Source organism: Heterocephalus glaber, unplaced genomic scaffold, assembly GCF_053883595.1.
Source record: "Heterocephalus glaber isolate CG9 unplaced genomic scaffold, H.glaber_assembly_v1.0 deba00001593, whole genome shotgun sequence".
NCBI lineage: Eukaryota > Metazoa > Chordata > Mammalia > Rodentia > Bathyergidae > Heterocephalus > Heterocephalus glaber.
Window position 1 is genome coordinate 4,044,503 of NW_028258368.1, and position 15,532 is coordinate 4,060,034.

The following is a 15,532-nucleotide window of genomic DNA, read 5'->3' on the forward strand; positions in this document are numbered from 1 at the left end:
AATTTTCAGTGCCACCAACATACCAGACCTGAGTTAATTTATAGAGTTGTAAAGAACCAATCTCCATTATGGTTCCTTTCATTTTCTTTTTAATTTCAAAAGAAATACAAGGCATCACAAGAATAGATTCAGGTAATAAATGGGGTATATAGAGTAAAAAGTGAAATTTCCCTATATTGCCATCCACATTCTACTCCCTCCCCGAGAGGTAACCAGTGTTTACCAGTTCGATGTCACCTTTCCAAGCAGAACCACAGGAGGCATGCTCCTCCGTCCTTGTGAGCATGTGTAGACTCCCACATCCAGTGTGGCCACTCCCTGCTGCTCACCCTGCTGTGTCTCCCCAACACTTATCACCACTGTGCATACTACGTGAATATATTTCTAATTCCACATTAGCTCTCTGCTTCCACTGCTTTTGGGGATGAGTTTTCTGTGTTAGACATTTAACTCTTCACTAACCCTTAGCACTGGCAAGACAAAGGCAGTCAAAGCCATTGAGTGTCACCATTGAGTGTTCCCACTCTTGTCGAATCACAGTCAGAGTTACATTTTTACATTCCAATCGCTTTCACAAACTCATGTGTATTTTCATCCCGAAAGAAAGTCTTATATTTTCTTTTCTCATTCCCCTGTAACACAGGTGGGAGAGTGAAGATACTGAATGTATTTGTATGTAAGGCGAGGAAAGAGGCAGTGTACTGAACTGATACTACTACCTCTGCACATAGATTTGGACTCTGATAACATTTTTGAGTGGCCAGAATTCTCTGGGCATTGTGTTTGATGCTTGGACACTCACTGCTTACTTCAATCACCCAATAATTTCAGAGTTGGTATTGTTTCCATTTTCATAGGAAAACTTAGATATAGAGGGTCATATGGTTATTAAAGCCACAGAGTTAAACAGTAGCAGAGTTCACTCTGAACTCCTCTTCCTGTGTCCCAAGCATGCTGCCCACGCTAGCCTGGGTGTGGACATACCTTAATGTTCACCAATGTAACTTTAATTCTTTCTCTGGCTATTAAAAAGAGTATTTTATTCCCACATTTTAAAAAGTGTTTGTTTTTTCCATTTTAACCAGAAGAAAGAGAGAAGGGGGGGGGAGGAAGGAAGGAAGGAAGGAAGGAAGGAAGGAAGGAAGGAAGGAAGGAAAGCAGACAAGGGAAGGGAAGGGAGAGAAAGACAGAAAAACAAGAGAGAAAGTGAAGGAAAGAAAAAAAGAGAAATCCATTCAATTTTTTTTTTTCTCTTCCATTATAGGACTGGGAAAAATGTGAGAAAGGAGTAGCTGATTCTCTGGAGAAACTAAAAGGTTTCAAAAAGAAGCTTCTGCAGCCTCTACCAGATCACCACGAGGAGCTCCATGGAGAGCAAATTCGGTGCAAGGTAAGGGACAGGATGGAGGCGTCCTCATCATCTGCCCACGAGCTTCTGGTGAGACAATGGGTGTGAACGTGGAACCCAGCAAGGTCCTGTGGCTACTGGTAGTGGCAGGGTCCTAGGGAAGTACATCAGTGCAGACAGCTTTTGGGTGAAACTTGCTTTGCTGATTCATTTCAGAATAAAACTATAGTTTATGGATCACCCAGATGGGTCACCTAGAGGAAGCGAATGAAAGTTTAAAACACAACATAAAAGATATTTAAAAGCTGAGTCAAGAGAAATAAAAGCATGCACACTGGGAGTTATTCTATCAGAAGAGTCTCATTTACAAAGAAGCATAAGGATCAGCAGCCTGGAGATAGTGGCCCTCAGAGGAACATGACCTGCTCTTCAGCTCTGTCTGCAAAGAAGGCAGAAAAAATAGCTGATCTTAGTTAACACATGGAGTCACCAAATCCTTAAATTACTCAGGACTCTAGCTACCTAAAGATTATAATCAATATGTCAAAGCATACTTGGAAGCAAATCAGTGCTAACACTGACCACTCCCTGCATTCTGAGTCAGGAAGTCAGCTTGATTTAGTAGCTGTAGGATTTATTGTGTTCACACCTGTGTAGCCAAGTAGAGACCTGACCAGCAATCAGGTGAGCAATATGCCACTGTGTCAAAAGTACCTTTATAAATGGTTTCTTTCAAACTGTACATGTCTTTGTAGTCCCTAATCATTTGTAAGTTACTACTCTAGGGTAATTCTGGTTAAAATTTTGTACATACATATATATACATACACTTAAATTTCTTGGTTTTTAACCAGAAGTTCTCTGCTTCACTTTGGCTAAGAAGTTATAAGTATTTAAAAGCAATGCATTGTTAGCATAAGTCTAGAAATCATAAAAAGTATAGCTATAAGAATTTTTCCTTCAATACTAAAATTCAAAGATATTCTTTGAAACTTGAAAAGAGAGTTAGGAAAAATAAATAAGGATACACAACATACCATGGACGGTGAGTGAATTTTTATATTGAGGGATTACATTAAGAAGTATGTAAAGGCCATGAAGGATAAAAAGTTTATTTTAGCCTATAGTTGTAAATTTAGAAGAAAAAATTAGACAAAAATTCTGATAAGCAGGAAGGGGCATTTATCAGCCTCTGTCTTTGTGCCAGTAACGATACCAGTATTATTCAGTGGGTGGCACTCACACAAGCCCACGAGGACTTTCTGTTATGTTCCTTTTGTAAATGAGAAAACTGAAGCTTCTAGAAGTTTAATAACTTTTCGGAGTTAGTGACTGTCAGTGTTGTCTGAATTTAAAGTCTACATTTTAGCCATACCCACTTACCTAGTGAACAGTCTGACCCAGCTGGTTTCTGGTAATGGAGTTTTTATTTCTTTTTGAATCCATACATCAAAACTGACTTTTGAACTGGGGGATAGAATTTAGTATAATAATAAGAAAATCTCTGTGTTGGTATAATAATTGAATATGTCTAAACTATAAACAGAAATGTTGCATATTTAATCCACCTATATAGTTTGGTCTTTAAGCCAGATACTGTAACCATGGGACCTCATTTTTCATGTCCCAGAATACTTGACAATTATCCTGCTTTTTAGTGTTTAGATTAAAAGACGGCATTTCCATCTAGGTCTCTGCCGCTCTTCTCCAAACCACCCTTATCAGCAAAACAAAGTAATTACCTAGGAAATTCAGGCTAAAGCCTCGTTTGCCTAAATTGCCTGAAAAGTTAGCCACAAACAGTGCCTTTAATTACTTTTGCTTTGGAAATTTGTCTCCTGTGTAAAGAGACAAAAAGAGACAGAATAAACCCTGTGAGATTCTCTATTCATGCACTAAATTAGCTGGAATCTAAAAACAACAGTTGGCAGAGAACAAGAGTTACACAAATTGCAAAACTGGTCAAAGCATTGTAAAAACTGACGTCGACTCATTCAAATATTGTTACAAGTGTTTTTTTCTTAAATCATCCTCCGTACAAAATCTTTTTTTCAGTAACTTAAATCTCTGATTGTGCACAAAATATATTCAGTCAATTATTTAAAATTTAATAGTAATAGAACTAAATTTCCATCATTACACTATACCATATATCACCAAAGGTAGCAACTCAGCATTTGAAAATGAAAGTTAAATTTAGGAGATTTTTCTTTAAAATATTTCATAAAGGTAATTAGTAACTCCAAACAAGAAGGAAAGATAGGCTTAAAGGATATCTTTAAAGTAAAGAACATCAGTGCAACAATGAAACTTTAAGAAAAACCGTCACGAAGAGGTCATTGAGATGATAAATGAGTGTTAGGGATGGGAAGCAAATAAAGCAGATACCAAATTGTGTGTTCAGATAGAGTGGGATGGAAAGGGAATTGTATTAAGAGGGGATTTCAAAAACCCCTGTGAAACTGTTGACATGGAGAGTCAGGATTTTTTAAAATTTGCATGTAGGAATTAGAAAATGCAATCGGGAGCTGGACAGATGACCTGACAGAGCTGACATTGCTGAGGGGCTCCCTTGCCGCCTACATCAGTCCCAACGACATCTCCATCCTCAACGAACGCATAGAGCTTTTGCAGAGGCAATGGGAAGAACTGTGCCACCAGGTAAGACAAGTTCTGAGCCTGGAAATACTCATCAGGAGGGAAAACTGGGACATGACTGACTCTTTGTGTCCAGTGGTTTGGCTCACAGCTAGACGCACCCCATAACTCAGACTTCCTTTGTGGCCAAAGGAAGAGACCTAGGGTTATTGCCAAAGTATTTCACATGAAGACACCTGTATCTTAATGTTGTATTTTGGATGCATCCACACTGGATTCTCTTCGTTTCTCTTTCACTGGCTGGCATAATATTTTTAAGAGGAAACACAATGATGTGTCTCACAGTTGGGACTTTTTGCTAGGTAGATATTGGTGCTGTTTTCTATAAACATGCGAAGAAACATTATTTGATTTGAAGTTTTAGCCAACTGGTTTTGTACATAGGAAATTTATTGTTACTCTGGATTTACTGTACTTGTTTCCCAATGATTCACAAGTACACAGTGTTGTTAGTCATTTTTTATTGATGTGTTAAGTATCTTTCTGTATACACAATACCTTAGAGGAGATCCCATGTTGGACTTTGAGTATTCTAAAGTTGCTGAAGAAGATTACCTACCCTATCCTTTGGGGGAATGACTTATGCAAAGCAAAATCCTTAGAACAATATTTGAACAAGTTGCCATTAATTTTTGCAGTGTTTTGACCAGTCTTGCAACTTGTGTAATTCTTGTTCTCTGCCAACTGTCGCTTTCAGATTTCAGATAATTTAGTGTACAAAGAGAATCTCATAGGGTTTATTTTCTCTTTGTGTCTCTTCACACAGGAGACAAATTTCCAAAGGCAAACTTGAAAGGGAAATATTGGTGGGAAGGCAGTGAGAAGGGTTCCTAGACAAAGAGTAGTATCAAATAGGAATACACAACATAAAATGAAAACAGAACCATATAATCAATAATTTTATAATTTTATAAAGGAAAGATTTTATTGTGATATATAAGTGGAAGATACTTCGTGGGTACAAATAATGGCAAATCATCACAACATTGTTCCCTTACCCTTGTGAGCTTTTCATCCAGCTTGCTTAATTTCGAGAATAGTTTAACACTACTTGCTATCTTAATAATTTTCAGCATATTAGGTGAAATGAAATTAGACAAGATCCATTTCTCTAGCTAATTGGTGCCTACAAAGGCTTTAGAGAGATTGCACGTCAAAACTCGGCTCTTGTTTCCTTGAGAAATCTGCAGGGCTGTCCTTACTCAGGGCCTTGAGGCTGCTGCCTTTCCTGTCTGGGCTGACTACCTCCTCCCTTCTGATTTCCTGACCAATTTTCTTCCACATCCCACAACCTCTTGCTTTTGAAATGCTAGGCTCCCAGTATTTTCTTGGTCCTGAGAATTCCGAAATCCTTTTCATCTGTGCTGTCATGTGGCGTGGCATTGTTCTTTTGTAAATGTTTGTGATCTGATTCCAGATACAGAGACCATTTCCTTGTATGGCCAGTGCCTAGAACAAATAAGTGCTTATTTTGTGTTGTTAATAATTAAACCAAGGCATCAGTTTTATGACTTTATATTTATGTTCCTCTAAGGATAAAATAGTAAAAATATTTTTAGCATTTTAGAAGTTAAGAAGATTATAGTTGTTAAATACTCTTTAATCAAGAGAACTGTTGTATAACAGTGTCATGAAAGTATTATTACTAATTCTTAAACATATGTTGTAAAATTGCTTAGTAGAGTAGGTTAGATATATCTAGGCAATAGTCTGAAAACACAATTTGGAAGTTGCTGTTGATTATATAATACAGTGTGAAGAAATTAATACGTCACACCTATGAATAGACTAAACATAAAGAAGAAGCTGATGCAATATACAGTGTTTCTAGAACCTTTCATAAAATTCAGGTGTCCTAAGGCAAGAAGCTAAAGCATCTGGTACTACTTCTGATACTATTTCAGTGTATATTAAATTATTTAAACTAGTGAGAGTTTAGCCATGGGTTTGCTGAGGTACCAGGATATAATTTTTAAGGAGGGACGTAGATAAGTGTCTTGTTTTTGAGTTGTTTCCGGTGGACTTGTGTGGAGTATGAAACCACAACAGGAAATGAACCTGGCTCACTGTAAAAGTCAAAAACTTTACTTGAACACAGCGTTATCCCTGTTAAGGAGCAAGTAGTCCATTCTGTTTCTCCTAAAGTAGTCAGGAGTCGCTGGGACCGCAGTGAGAATGAGGCAGGCAGGCTGTAAGTACTTTTAAGGGAAGAGTAAATGTGTCAAAGGATCCTGTTTTCAAGTAAACTCTCTAAAGGGCTTTCTGTGCCTGAGTACAATGGGTTATGCTTGCTTTTATTTGTTTTGATTTATCAAACTGTGTATAATTCTATTTAAAATATAAATACATATCTCTGTAATTGCTTGTTGTTTGGGGTTGTTTTTCAAAGTGTAACGGTAAAAATGTTTGAAGTATAAAAGGATGTACTTCCTGTGCAGCTGTCTCAGACTTTGCAGGCTGTGCAGCAGATTTGTGCCCTTAAGAAAATGTAAATATGTGCTGAGCCTGATAAGTAATTTTGAGGGTTTTGACTGACTTGAAAGAAAGAGATATATGTGTGCGGCCTAAATAGTAGATTTATAAATAAAAACAAACAATACATCGTCCTTATGAATTTTTTTTTGAAGAGCTTGTTGGCTAGGTTTGCATCCAGAGCCTGTAGCCTACCTATTTCTCCTTTCAGATATATCTAGACAGTAAACAAATAAAAGCAGAACTTTCATGGTGAGTGATAAGGACTAGAAATATATTTTCGAGTCGCTTCCTGGAGATACAGAATTCATGAGTGCCAAGGAGGAAAAAATGATGCATAATAGTAATACAAACAAACGGCAGCAGTGCAGTCGTATCTTCAGTGTGGACCAGCCTCTTTCTTCAGTGCTTTTCTTATTTGTATCATGCTATCAGCCTGGTGTACTCTAGTAGTAGGACAAGGCCTGGCACATAGAAGAACATTGTTCACTAATCATGATGGAACATTGGGTAAGAATGTGAGATTAATTTGCAAGCAAGGAGATTAGAGCTTAGATTAGATGATTAACCTCACCTTGGTCCTGTCATCACTAAGAGACAGAGACTGGCTTGAACCTCAACTAAATCATGACATTTTTTTTTTCCCAGCACCGGGGATCGAACTCAGGACCTTTTATTTGCAAGGCAGGCACGGTGCCACTGAGCTAAATCCCTGGCCCTGCATCATGATATTTGATCATAACATTATATTGCAACCTGTATCAAAGACTTGAGCTTTGCTGAACCTGTCTTTTACTGGCTATAAACAGATGCCTCACATTTGTCTCTCTCCTTGGGTCTGGAGCAGGGATAATAATGTCTACCTCTCAGAGTAATAGACAATGTCTTGTATTGTCCTCCTCCTTGCAAACACTGGTGAGAGTAGCCCTAGCACTGATTCTTGGATTCCGGCCAACATTTGGGGGAAACTGCTCAGAGCCAGACAAATTCCTGCTAAGTGTTAAGGGCAGGTGTTTCTAACCTGTTCTTAGAAAACAATTGCCAGTGTGAAAATACAGTTTCCTCTTATAATACCCATTGAACTAGAATTTTAGCTACAGCCAGAGTCCTGATGCTGGTGCTATGTGATTAAAACCAAAAAGTCATATCCACCAGAAAGTTTCTTAGCATTCCAGCAGATTAGAGTCACTCTACTCTAAGTCACAGAGGCAAGGGGTGTAAATCATCCTGCTCTGCAGCACCATCCTGGGGAGAGCTTACAGTAGGTGAAATGTGTTTACAAGCTTTTTAACCTGTGTTTCCTGAACTTTCTCTATTCCAGTCAGTCCCTACCCGAGGTGAGTTTAATGCCCTTTGACTGTTCTGTATTATTTTGCCTCAAAGAAAAATTTATGGTAACCTGAATTACATTAATAGGAAAATACTTAATGGACTCATCAGTGACACCTAATCCAGTGAATTTTTTATTTTAATGGATTATAATTATCTCAAAGGAATACATTTTTAATGGTAAAATTTCACAAACTATGGTAGATTATGGGGCTCACTATAAGGACAGCTCAAATTTCTAAGACTGGTCATGGGAAAGATAACCAGGATCATGGATAATTCCCAACTGTTTTCTCAGATACAGAATCACGAACATTTGGGATTGTATGATACTGTAAATATTATCTGCCTAATTATTAACAGAGCCAACCCTAAGCAAAATTGATAGCCAAAAAGTATATAGCACCTTTGAAATATTTTCATTTTCATCTAAAAAAGAAGATTCATTTAAAGTACACCAAAAGTAAATGAGTTGATAGATTAAGAAATATATGTTTTAAAGTAAAATGTGGCAAAATATTAATAATTTTAGAGTTTAGGGCATATGGCCTTGTTTAGCATACAGTTTTTAAATTTTTATTTGTTTGAAATTTTTCATTAATGAATGCTGAAAAGAGACAGTAAATCTAGAAGTATGTGTTTAATGCTGTGGAACAAACAGTGAAATGTAGCATTAATAGGTCTGTGTGGAAGATCATCTTCAAACCTTCTTTTCACTCATCGTATTTTGTTTGCTAATGTGTAGTTTACTCCACTGGAAATATTACTTGTAAACTCCACCACCACTACAGAAACAAGAGTATTATGAAGTCAGAATTTTAGAAAGGATTCTCTAGACCTAGATATAAAGAAGCAAGCCCACTGTCTATGCTGTATGAAGCAATGCTTCAAACTCAGTAATAAAGAAATAACTCAATTTTTAAAAAGAGGGAAAGGAATTAACTTGATAGATTCTACAAAGAAGATATACAAGGTATGATAAAAAATACAATGAATGTTTAAATTTTTAAAAACTTACTCTAGTAAAAGTCATGTTGCCATTAATCACCCTCAGAAAATCCCCCCTTACTTCAAATAACCTATTCTGTCATTCTTGCCACTTTCTGAAGCAGTTCTTGAACCCCTCTTTCCTATCTTTAGTTGTGCTCTTATGACTGCCTTGATGCCCTGAATTGATGCAAAACATTTACCTTTCTTGGTCATTTTGATCTTGTGGAAGAGATAAAAGTTGTATGGTGCCAGATCAAGCGTATAGGTGGGTGAGGACACACCATAATTTTCTTCCAAGCCTGCTTTTCTATTGACTGGCACTCAACAGTTCCATTTGCCATACTCCTGATTACACTGAGTGAAGACATGAAAGAGAACTTACAGAGCTACTTCAGAAAGTGACAAAAATGATAGGTTAAATGTGTTTGAAGTGAGGAGTATTTTGAGGGGAATTAATGAAAATGTGTCTTTTAGTGTAATAATGTTTTTAATTTAAACATTTACCATATATTTTGATCACATCTCATACAAATGTTCAAGAAATATATGAGAAGATTTTCAACATCATGAGTTGTTAGGAAAGTGCAAATCAAAACCACGGTGAGATAGCACTGCACTCCCACTAGCATGGCTGTAATCACAAAGACAGGTAATAGCAAGTGTAGATAAGGGCGTAGAAAAATTGAACTGTACTGCTGGTGAGAATGTAAAATGGTGCAGCTACTTTGGGAAACATCTATGATGTTACCATATGACCCAGCAGCTATATTCCTAGGTATGTACCTTAAGAGAAATGAAAACATATCCACACAAACACTCCTGCCTGAACGTTTGTAACAGCATTATTCATAATAGACAAAAAATTATAAGAACCCAAATGTCCATGATCAGATGAATGGATAAATAAAACACTCCATAACCATACAGTGGAATGTATTCAGCAGTATAAAGAAGTAAACTACTGATACATGCTTTAGCATGGATGAACCTTTAAAATATGCTAAGTAAAGGAAGCCAATCACAAAAGGCCGCATGCCATCTGATTCCACTTGCATGAAACATCCAGAATATGCAAATGCATAGAGGCAAGGTCTAGGGGATAGAAAGGGAGACAAAAGAGTGACTGGTTCAACAAATGGGATCTTTTCTTATTAAAAAGCTTCTGCACAGCAAGAGAAACCACCAGCAGTGTAAAGAGACAACCCACAACATGGGAAAAAATCTTTACCTACTCTTCCTCAGACAAAGGTCTACTATCTCAAATCTATAAAGAACTTAAAAAGATCAGACCTCCCAAATTTAAAGACCCAATCCAAAAATGGGTATCTGAAATGAACAAACATTTCTCACACAAAGTAGAAATAGCAAATAAATACATGAAAAAATGTTCCACATCACTGATCATTCGAGAGATGCAAATGAAAACAATGCTGAGATTCCACTTCACTCCAGAATGAATGGCTGCTGTCATGAAGTCAACCAATAACAAATGCTGGCGGGGCTGTGGGGAAAGAGGAACCCTGCTCCACTGCTAGTGGGAGTGTAGACTGGTGCAACCACTGTGGAAATCAGTATGGACATACCTTAAAGATCTAGGACTGGAAGTCCCATTTGACCCCGCTATTCCACTGCTGGGGATCTTCCCCAAAGAATTAAAAGAATCATACCACAGTGATATATGTGCACCCATGTTCATAGCAGCACAATTTGTAATAGCTAAAACTTGGAAACAGCCCAAATACCCATCAACTGGAGACTGGATAAAGAAAATGTGATTTTTTAATAAAATGGAGTACTGCTCAGCCATAAAAAATGAGAAATTAGAGACATTTATAGCTCAGTGGATGCACATTGAGGCAATACTCTTAAGTGAAATAAATAGGACACAGAGTGTCAATACCGAATAGTTTCTCTAGTGTGAGAAACTGAAAGTGTAAATAAGGACTAAATGTATAATAGGTCATGTGAAATAGGAAGAAAAGGGGCAAAGGGGAAGGAAGTGGGAGGGCTAGGGGAAAGGATAGAAGGGAATGGGATTAATATGAGAAAATGGAAAAATAGGAACAAAATCTTTGTAAATAGGGAGGACTGGAGGGGCTGAAGGGAGGGCTGGGCAAGGGTGAAAAATAAGAACCAAGAGAGACTATGTAAAGGTGCAAATTTCCAATGATCAATGTCATTATATTGTATACCTAAAATGTACCAATGATTAGAACGAATAATCGATAATGTAAAACAAGAAGAAAAGGTCCAAAGGGGTAGGGGTAGTGGGAGGGGCAGGGGAAAGGAAAGAAGGGAAAGGAAAAAATGCTGAGAAATGGAAAAAATGGAAATAAAGTCTTTGTAAATAGGGAAGGGTGGAGGGGGTGAAGGGAGGGCTAGGAATGGGGAAAAAATAAGAACCAAGATGCATTATGTAAAGGTACAGTTCCCAATGAGAAATGTAATTGTGTTGTATACCTACAATGTACCAATAAAAGAGTTTAATACAAAAAAAAAAAAAGAGTGACTGGTGAAGGCTACAAGGTTATTTTCTGGGGTAGGGAGGGTGTAAAAATGTTCTGAAATTGATGCTGGTGATGGTTGTGCACCTTGGTTAATTTTCTAAAAACCACTGATATGCATGCTTTAAGCAGAACTGTCTGGTATGGGAATTCTGTGTCAATAAAGCTATGCCAAAAAAGAAGGAAAAGAAACAAAATTAAATAAATTTTTTTAAATGAAGAGTAGCAAAATAAAGGAACTTTTCCAAAGTAAGCTCATCTGGAGAGACTGAATCAGGAATGGGAGCATCCACTTCAGGCTGCTCTCCTGCTGCTCTAGATACCTGAGGCTTAATTAATTCTCCCTTCTTTCCTCCCTCTTCCCTATTTATGTTTTTATTTTATTTTTCCATTTCTTCTTTTTTCTTTCCTTCTTTCTCCTTTTTTCTCTCTTTCTGTTCCTCATTCTTTTCCTAGTCTTCTCAGTTTCTTCCCTCTGTTTTAGTCCCAGTATATCACCAATCATGTATCAGATCTAAGCTGAACCAATTGTTTTGTGGAGTTGGGTTTTTCAGAACCTTCAACAAACAGATGTGTATGTGGATCTTCAGAAAATAAACAAGGGTTCAACATCTCCCACTTGCAATTGATAGCAAGTTCTGTATTTCAAGCAGCAGTGGCCTAACGGGCTGCACAGCCCTTGCTCATTTGAGTCCACCCAGCAATGGTCAGAGCTATTATACTGGGAGTGTAAGGTTCTCTCTCATTATCCTTTTGCATATTCTCCCACTTTAAACCTTCCAGGTCTCCTTAAGGCAGCAGCAAGTAGGCGAAAGACTGAATGAATGGGCAGTCTTCAGTGAGAAGAACAAGGAGCTCTGTGAGTGGTTGACTCAGATGGAAAGCAAAGTTTCTCAGAATGGAGACATTCTCATTGAGGAAATGATAGAGAAGCTCAAGAAGGTGGGTGTGCCTGGCTGCCTTTTCAACAGGTGCAGAAGGTGGCTTTACAATTACTTTCTTGTCAAGGGAACACTATATTTTTATTATTTATTTATTATTATTTTTATTGTTTATTTTATTTTTATAACACTATATTTTCCTCTCTCTAATATGAAATAGACTCACATAAGAAGGCCTACTTTATATACAAAATATATAGAATACTTTAAATTTGTGATGAAATAGATTATCTGCTATCTTTGCAACAGGAATCATTTATGGGCATTAGTTTTCTCTTATTTTATTTTTCTGTTTTGGTTTTTAAAGAGACAAAAAACATCACTAGAGAGGAGCTAAAAGGAAAATATTCTTGGGGTAAATTAAACTGAAATTTTCAGTTTAAAACGCGGTCCACAGTCCATCAGTAGTAATGAAGACTTTTCTGAGAATTTTGACTTCTTGTTATTTTTGAGTTAAATATGTATTTAAAAGTTTATATATTCATTTGGATTCAGATATTTTTCATGTCTATATAGGACTGGTCAAATTGAGTAACCCTTTGAAATGTTTAGATACTTTTGGTAAAGTTTCTGTGCTATTTTGGAGCAAATAATCATTTTGGTATTATTTCAGCTTGTTTCTGGTTAGTACATACCACTATCTGATGTACCATGTGCGTTTCATATTTAGTTCCTTGTCATCTACGTAGAAGGGAAGCCCATGGGGCAGCAAACTCTCCTTGGAGCCTGGACTTTCTTTTGTTCATTGCCAGCTCCCTATACCTACAGCAGTGCCCAACTTCTTATAAGAACTCAGAACTTCTAGAAAGGGGATATCTGGGTCAAAGCTATTCCCCTTCTAGGTATCTTTCCAACAGAGTTAAAAACATCATATAACACTGACACATGCATACCCATGTTTACAGTGGCACAGTTCATATTAGCTAAATCATAGAAGCAGCCCATAGGTCCATCAACAGATGAATGGATAAAGAAAATGTGGTATGTATACACAGTGGAGTGCTACTCTACCATAAAGATAAACTTATTTGTAGGAAAATGGATGCAACTTGAGACCATAATGTTAAGTGTAATAAATCAGACACACAAGCTTACATATTGCATAGTTTCTCTTATATGAGAAACTTAAATTATTTAAAAAAAGCAAAATAAAAGATACGTGATAGGAAATAGGGAGATTCTCAAATGGGGAGGGGATCAAAAGACGAAGGAGGGGAAGAAAAGGCGATGAAAAAAGGAATTCAGATGTGTTATGTACCAAATCCTCACAAAGAATGTAGACATTATGTATTGCAAACATGTAGTAATAAAAAATTAAAAAGAACTCAGGATTCAGTTCATTTCTATTAAATGGATTAATTGTGGTTTTATTAATTCTGAAAAGAAATAGACGTGGTTATATCATAAGCCTTTTGTCAACTATTTCTATGAGGATTGATTCTAAATATATCATCATGTTAGTGATGAGCAATAAAGTATAATTTCCCACTATTAAATCCTTCAAGTTTTGTCTTTTGTATCCATGCATTTGTATTATTTTTAATGCCCATGTTAAGTACATAGAAGGCACCTCCTCGTCCCTTCAAGAATATCTATATAAAAAATTAATCCACGCTTGGTGTGGTGGTGCACACCTGTACTCCCATCACTCTGGGAGGGTGAGATGGGAGGACTGAAGTTTGACCCCAGCCTGGGCAAGTTAGTAACTTTAAAAGACTCTCAAAATTAAACGTTGAGAGGGGAGGCTGGGAATGGAGCTCAGTGCAAAGGTCATGGGTTCAATCCCCAGAATCACAATCAATCAATCAGTCAATTTTTAAAAATTTAATCCAGAAGAAATGCATACATACTGAAAATAATAGATACATACTGCTAATTCTTCTGCACATAGACTGATGTTCACATGCTGTTTCTTATGCCCAAACTACTTCCACCTAATAGAAAACTATAATTACCATATTTCTAGAGAAGTTGAATGAATGCATTAAGAATATGCTTTCTGACCTCTGTGATTGCTATTTATTATTCAGGATTACCAAGAGGAAATTACTGTTGCCCAAGAGAACAAAATACAGCTCCAGCAAATGGGAGAACGACTTGCCAAAGCCAGCCATGAAAGTAAAGCATCTGAGATTGAGTACAAGCTGGGAAAGGTCAACGACCGCTGGCAGCATCTCCTGGATCTCATCGCAGCCAGGTGAAAAGAAACCCTGCTCAATAGGACACTTGCACGCAGAACTTTAAACCCTTTTCAGCCCCCTTTGATTTTAGCTAAAAGTAATGCAACCAATTGCTCCCTTCCTTCCTATGTTATACCACCATTTTGAAGAATGTTCATGCTGTTCTCATACAGGGCACTTTCATTAACTTTAAAATTCTTCCTCGTTTGTAAATCTAGTGGTGCTTGCATGTTGCCAAGAGAGGGTCATATCCAAACAATACCTGTTCTCAAGAGGAAGCTCTTTCTTTCAGGGCTTCATGGACGTGGAACCCCCATGGGGAAGAAGGAGAAAATGCTTGTCTGCCATAGCAAGCAGTAAATGAAAAAAAAAAAGTGGCATCACATCCTGTTATACTTTTGGTTAGCAGGTGTGAGAGTAAAGCTAATAATTGCCACTCTACTTAGTTATAAAAAATGGCAGCTTCATTATTATGATTTTGTGCTTTGCCTTAATAGTAACTATAGAATTGCATCTTATCTGACAGGCAGATTACAGTCAGTCTCCATTGCAGAAGGCAGTGTGAATAAAAGGGATGACAGTCAAGATAAAAACTATATGAGGTTCTATGAGCAATACAGATTCTAGTAGGATGGAATGATGCACTTTTATTTGCTGTATTAATGGAGGGAATGACTAAGTAGATGCTTGCTTGTAGGTGAACTTTGCTTCATGTTGGAATGTAGGTTCCATGAGATTGGGTGGCCTCATCCATGCTATTCGCTGTTACCCAGGCACAAGTGCCTGGGCTGGCAGTGTGACTCAGTAGTAGGCTGCTTATCTAGCATGTTCAAGGCCCCAGGTTCAATCTCCAGCACTGGAAAACAATTACTAAATACAATATGGGGTCAATAAATATTTCTAGGAATGAATGAATTCTCTACTATTCATGTAGATATTCATCATCATGGCAGTTAAGAGAGTTGGAATGTTTCCAGTGCTCCTGATTTGCAGCCATTTGGGGGCCATCCCACAATATGCTTTCTAAATCTGGATTGCTTTCTTTAGCCATGCTGCACACATAAAATAGTGCCCTTTATACATATGGCACTGCAATTTTTTATGCCAAAT

The 15,532-nt window shown here is 37.3% G+C and overlaps 1 protein-coding gene across 19 annotated transcripts in view; it reads left to right on the plus strand.

The window, feature by feature from the left end:
* Syne1 (spectrin repeat containing nuclear envelope protein 1) overlaps positions 1 to 15,532 on the plus strand; it is a 473,610-nt gene that overhangs the window by 401,296 nt on the left and 56,782 nt on the right. For all 19 annotated transcript variants that reach the window (XM_087193553.1, XM_087193567.1, XM_087193559.1 and 16 more), the window contains 4 exons: positions 1,265 to 1,390; positions 3,854 to 4,009; positions 12,085 to 12,243; positions 14,273 to 14,439. In XM_087193553.1, the coding sequence (XP_087049679.1) occupies positions 1,265 to 1,390; positions 3,854 to 4,009; positions 12,085 to 12,243; positions 14,273 to 14,439 (608 nt within the window). The remainder of the gene's footprint in view (positions 1 to 1,264; positions 1,391 to 3,853; positions 4,010 to 12,084; positions 12,244 to 14,272; positions 14,440 to 15,532) is intronic.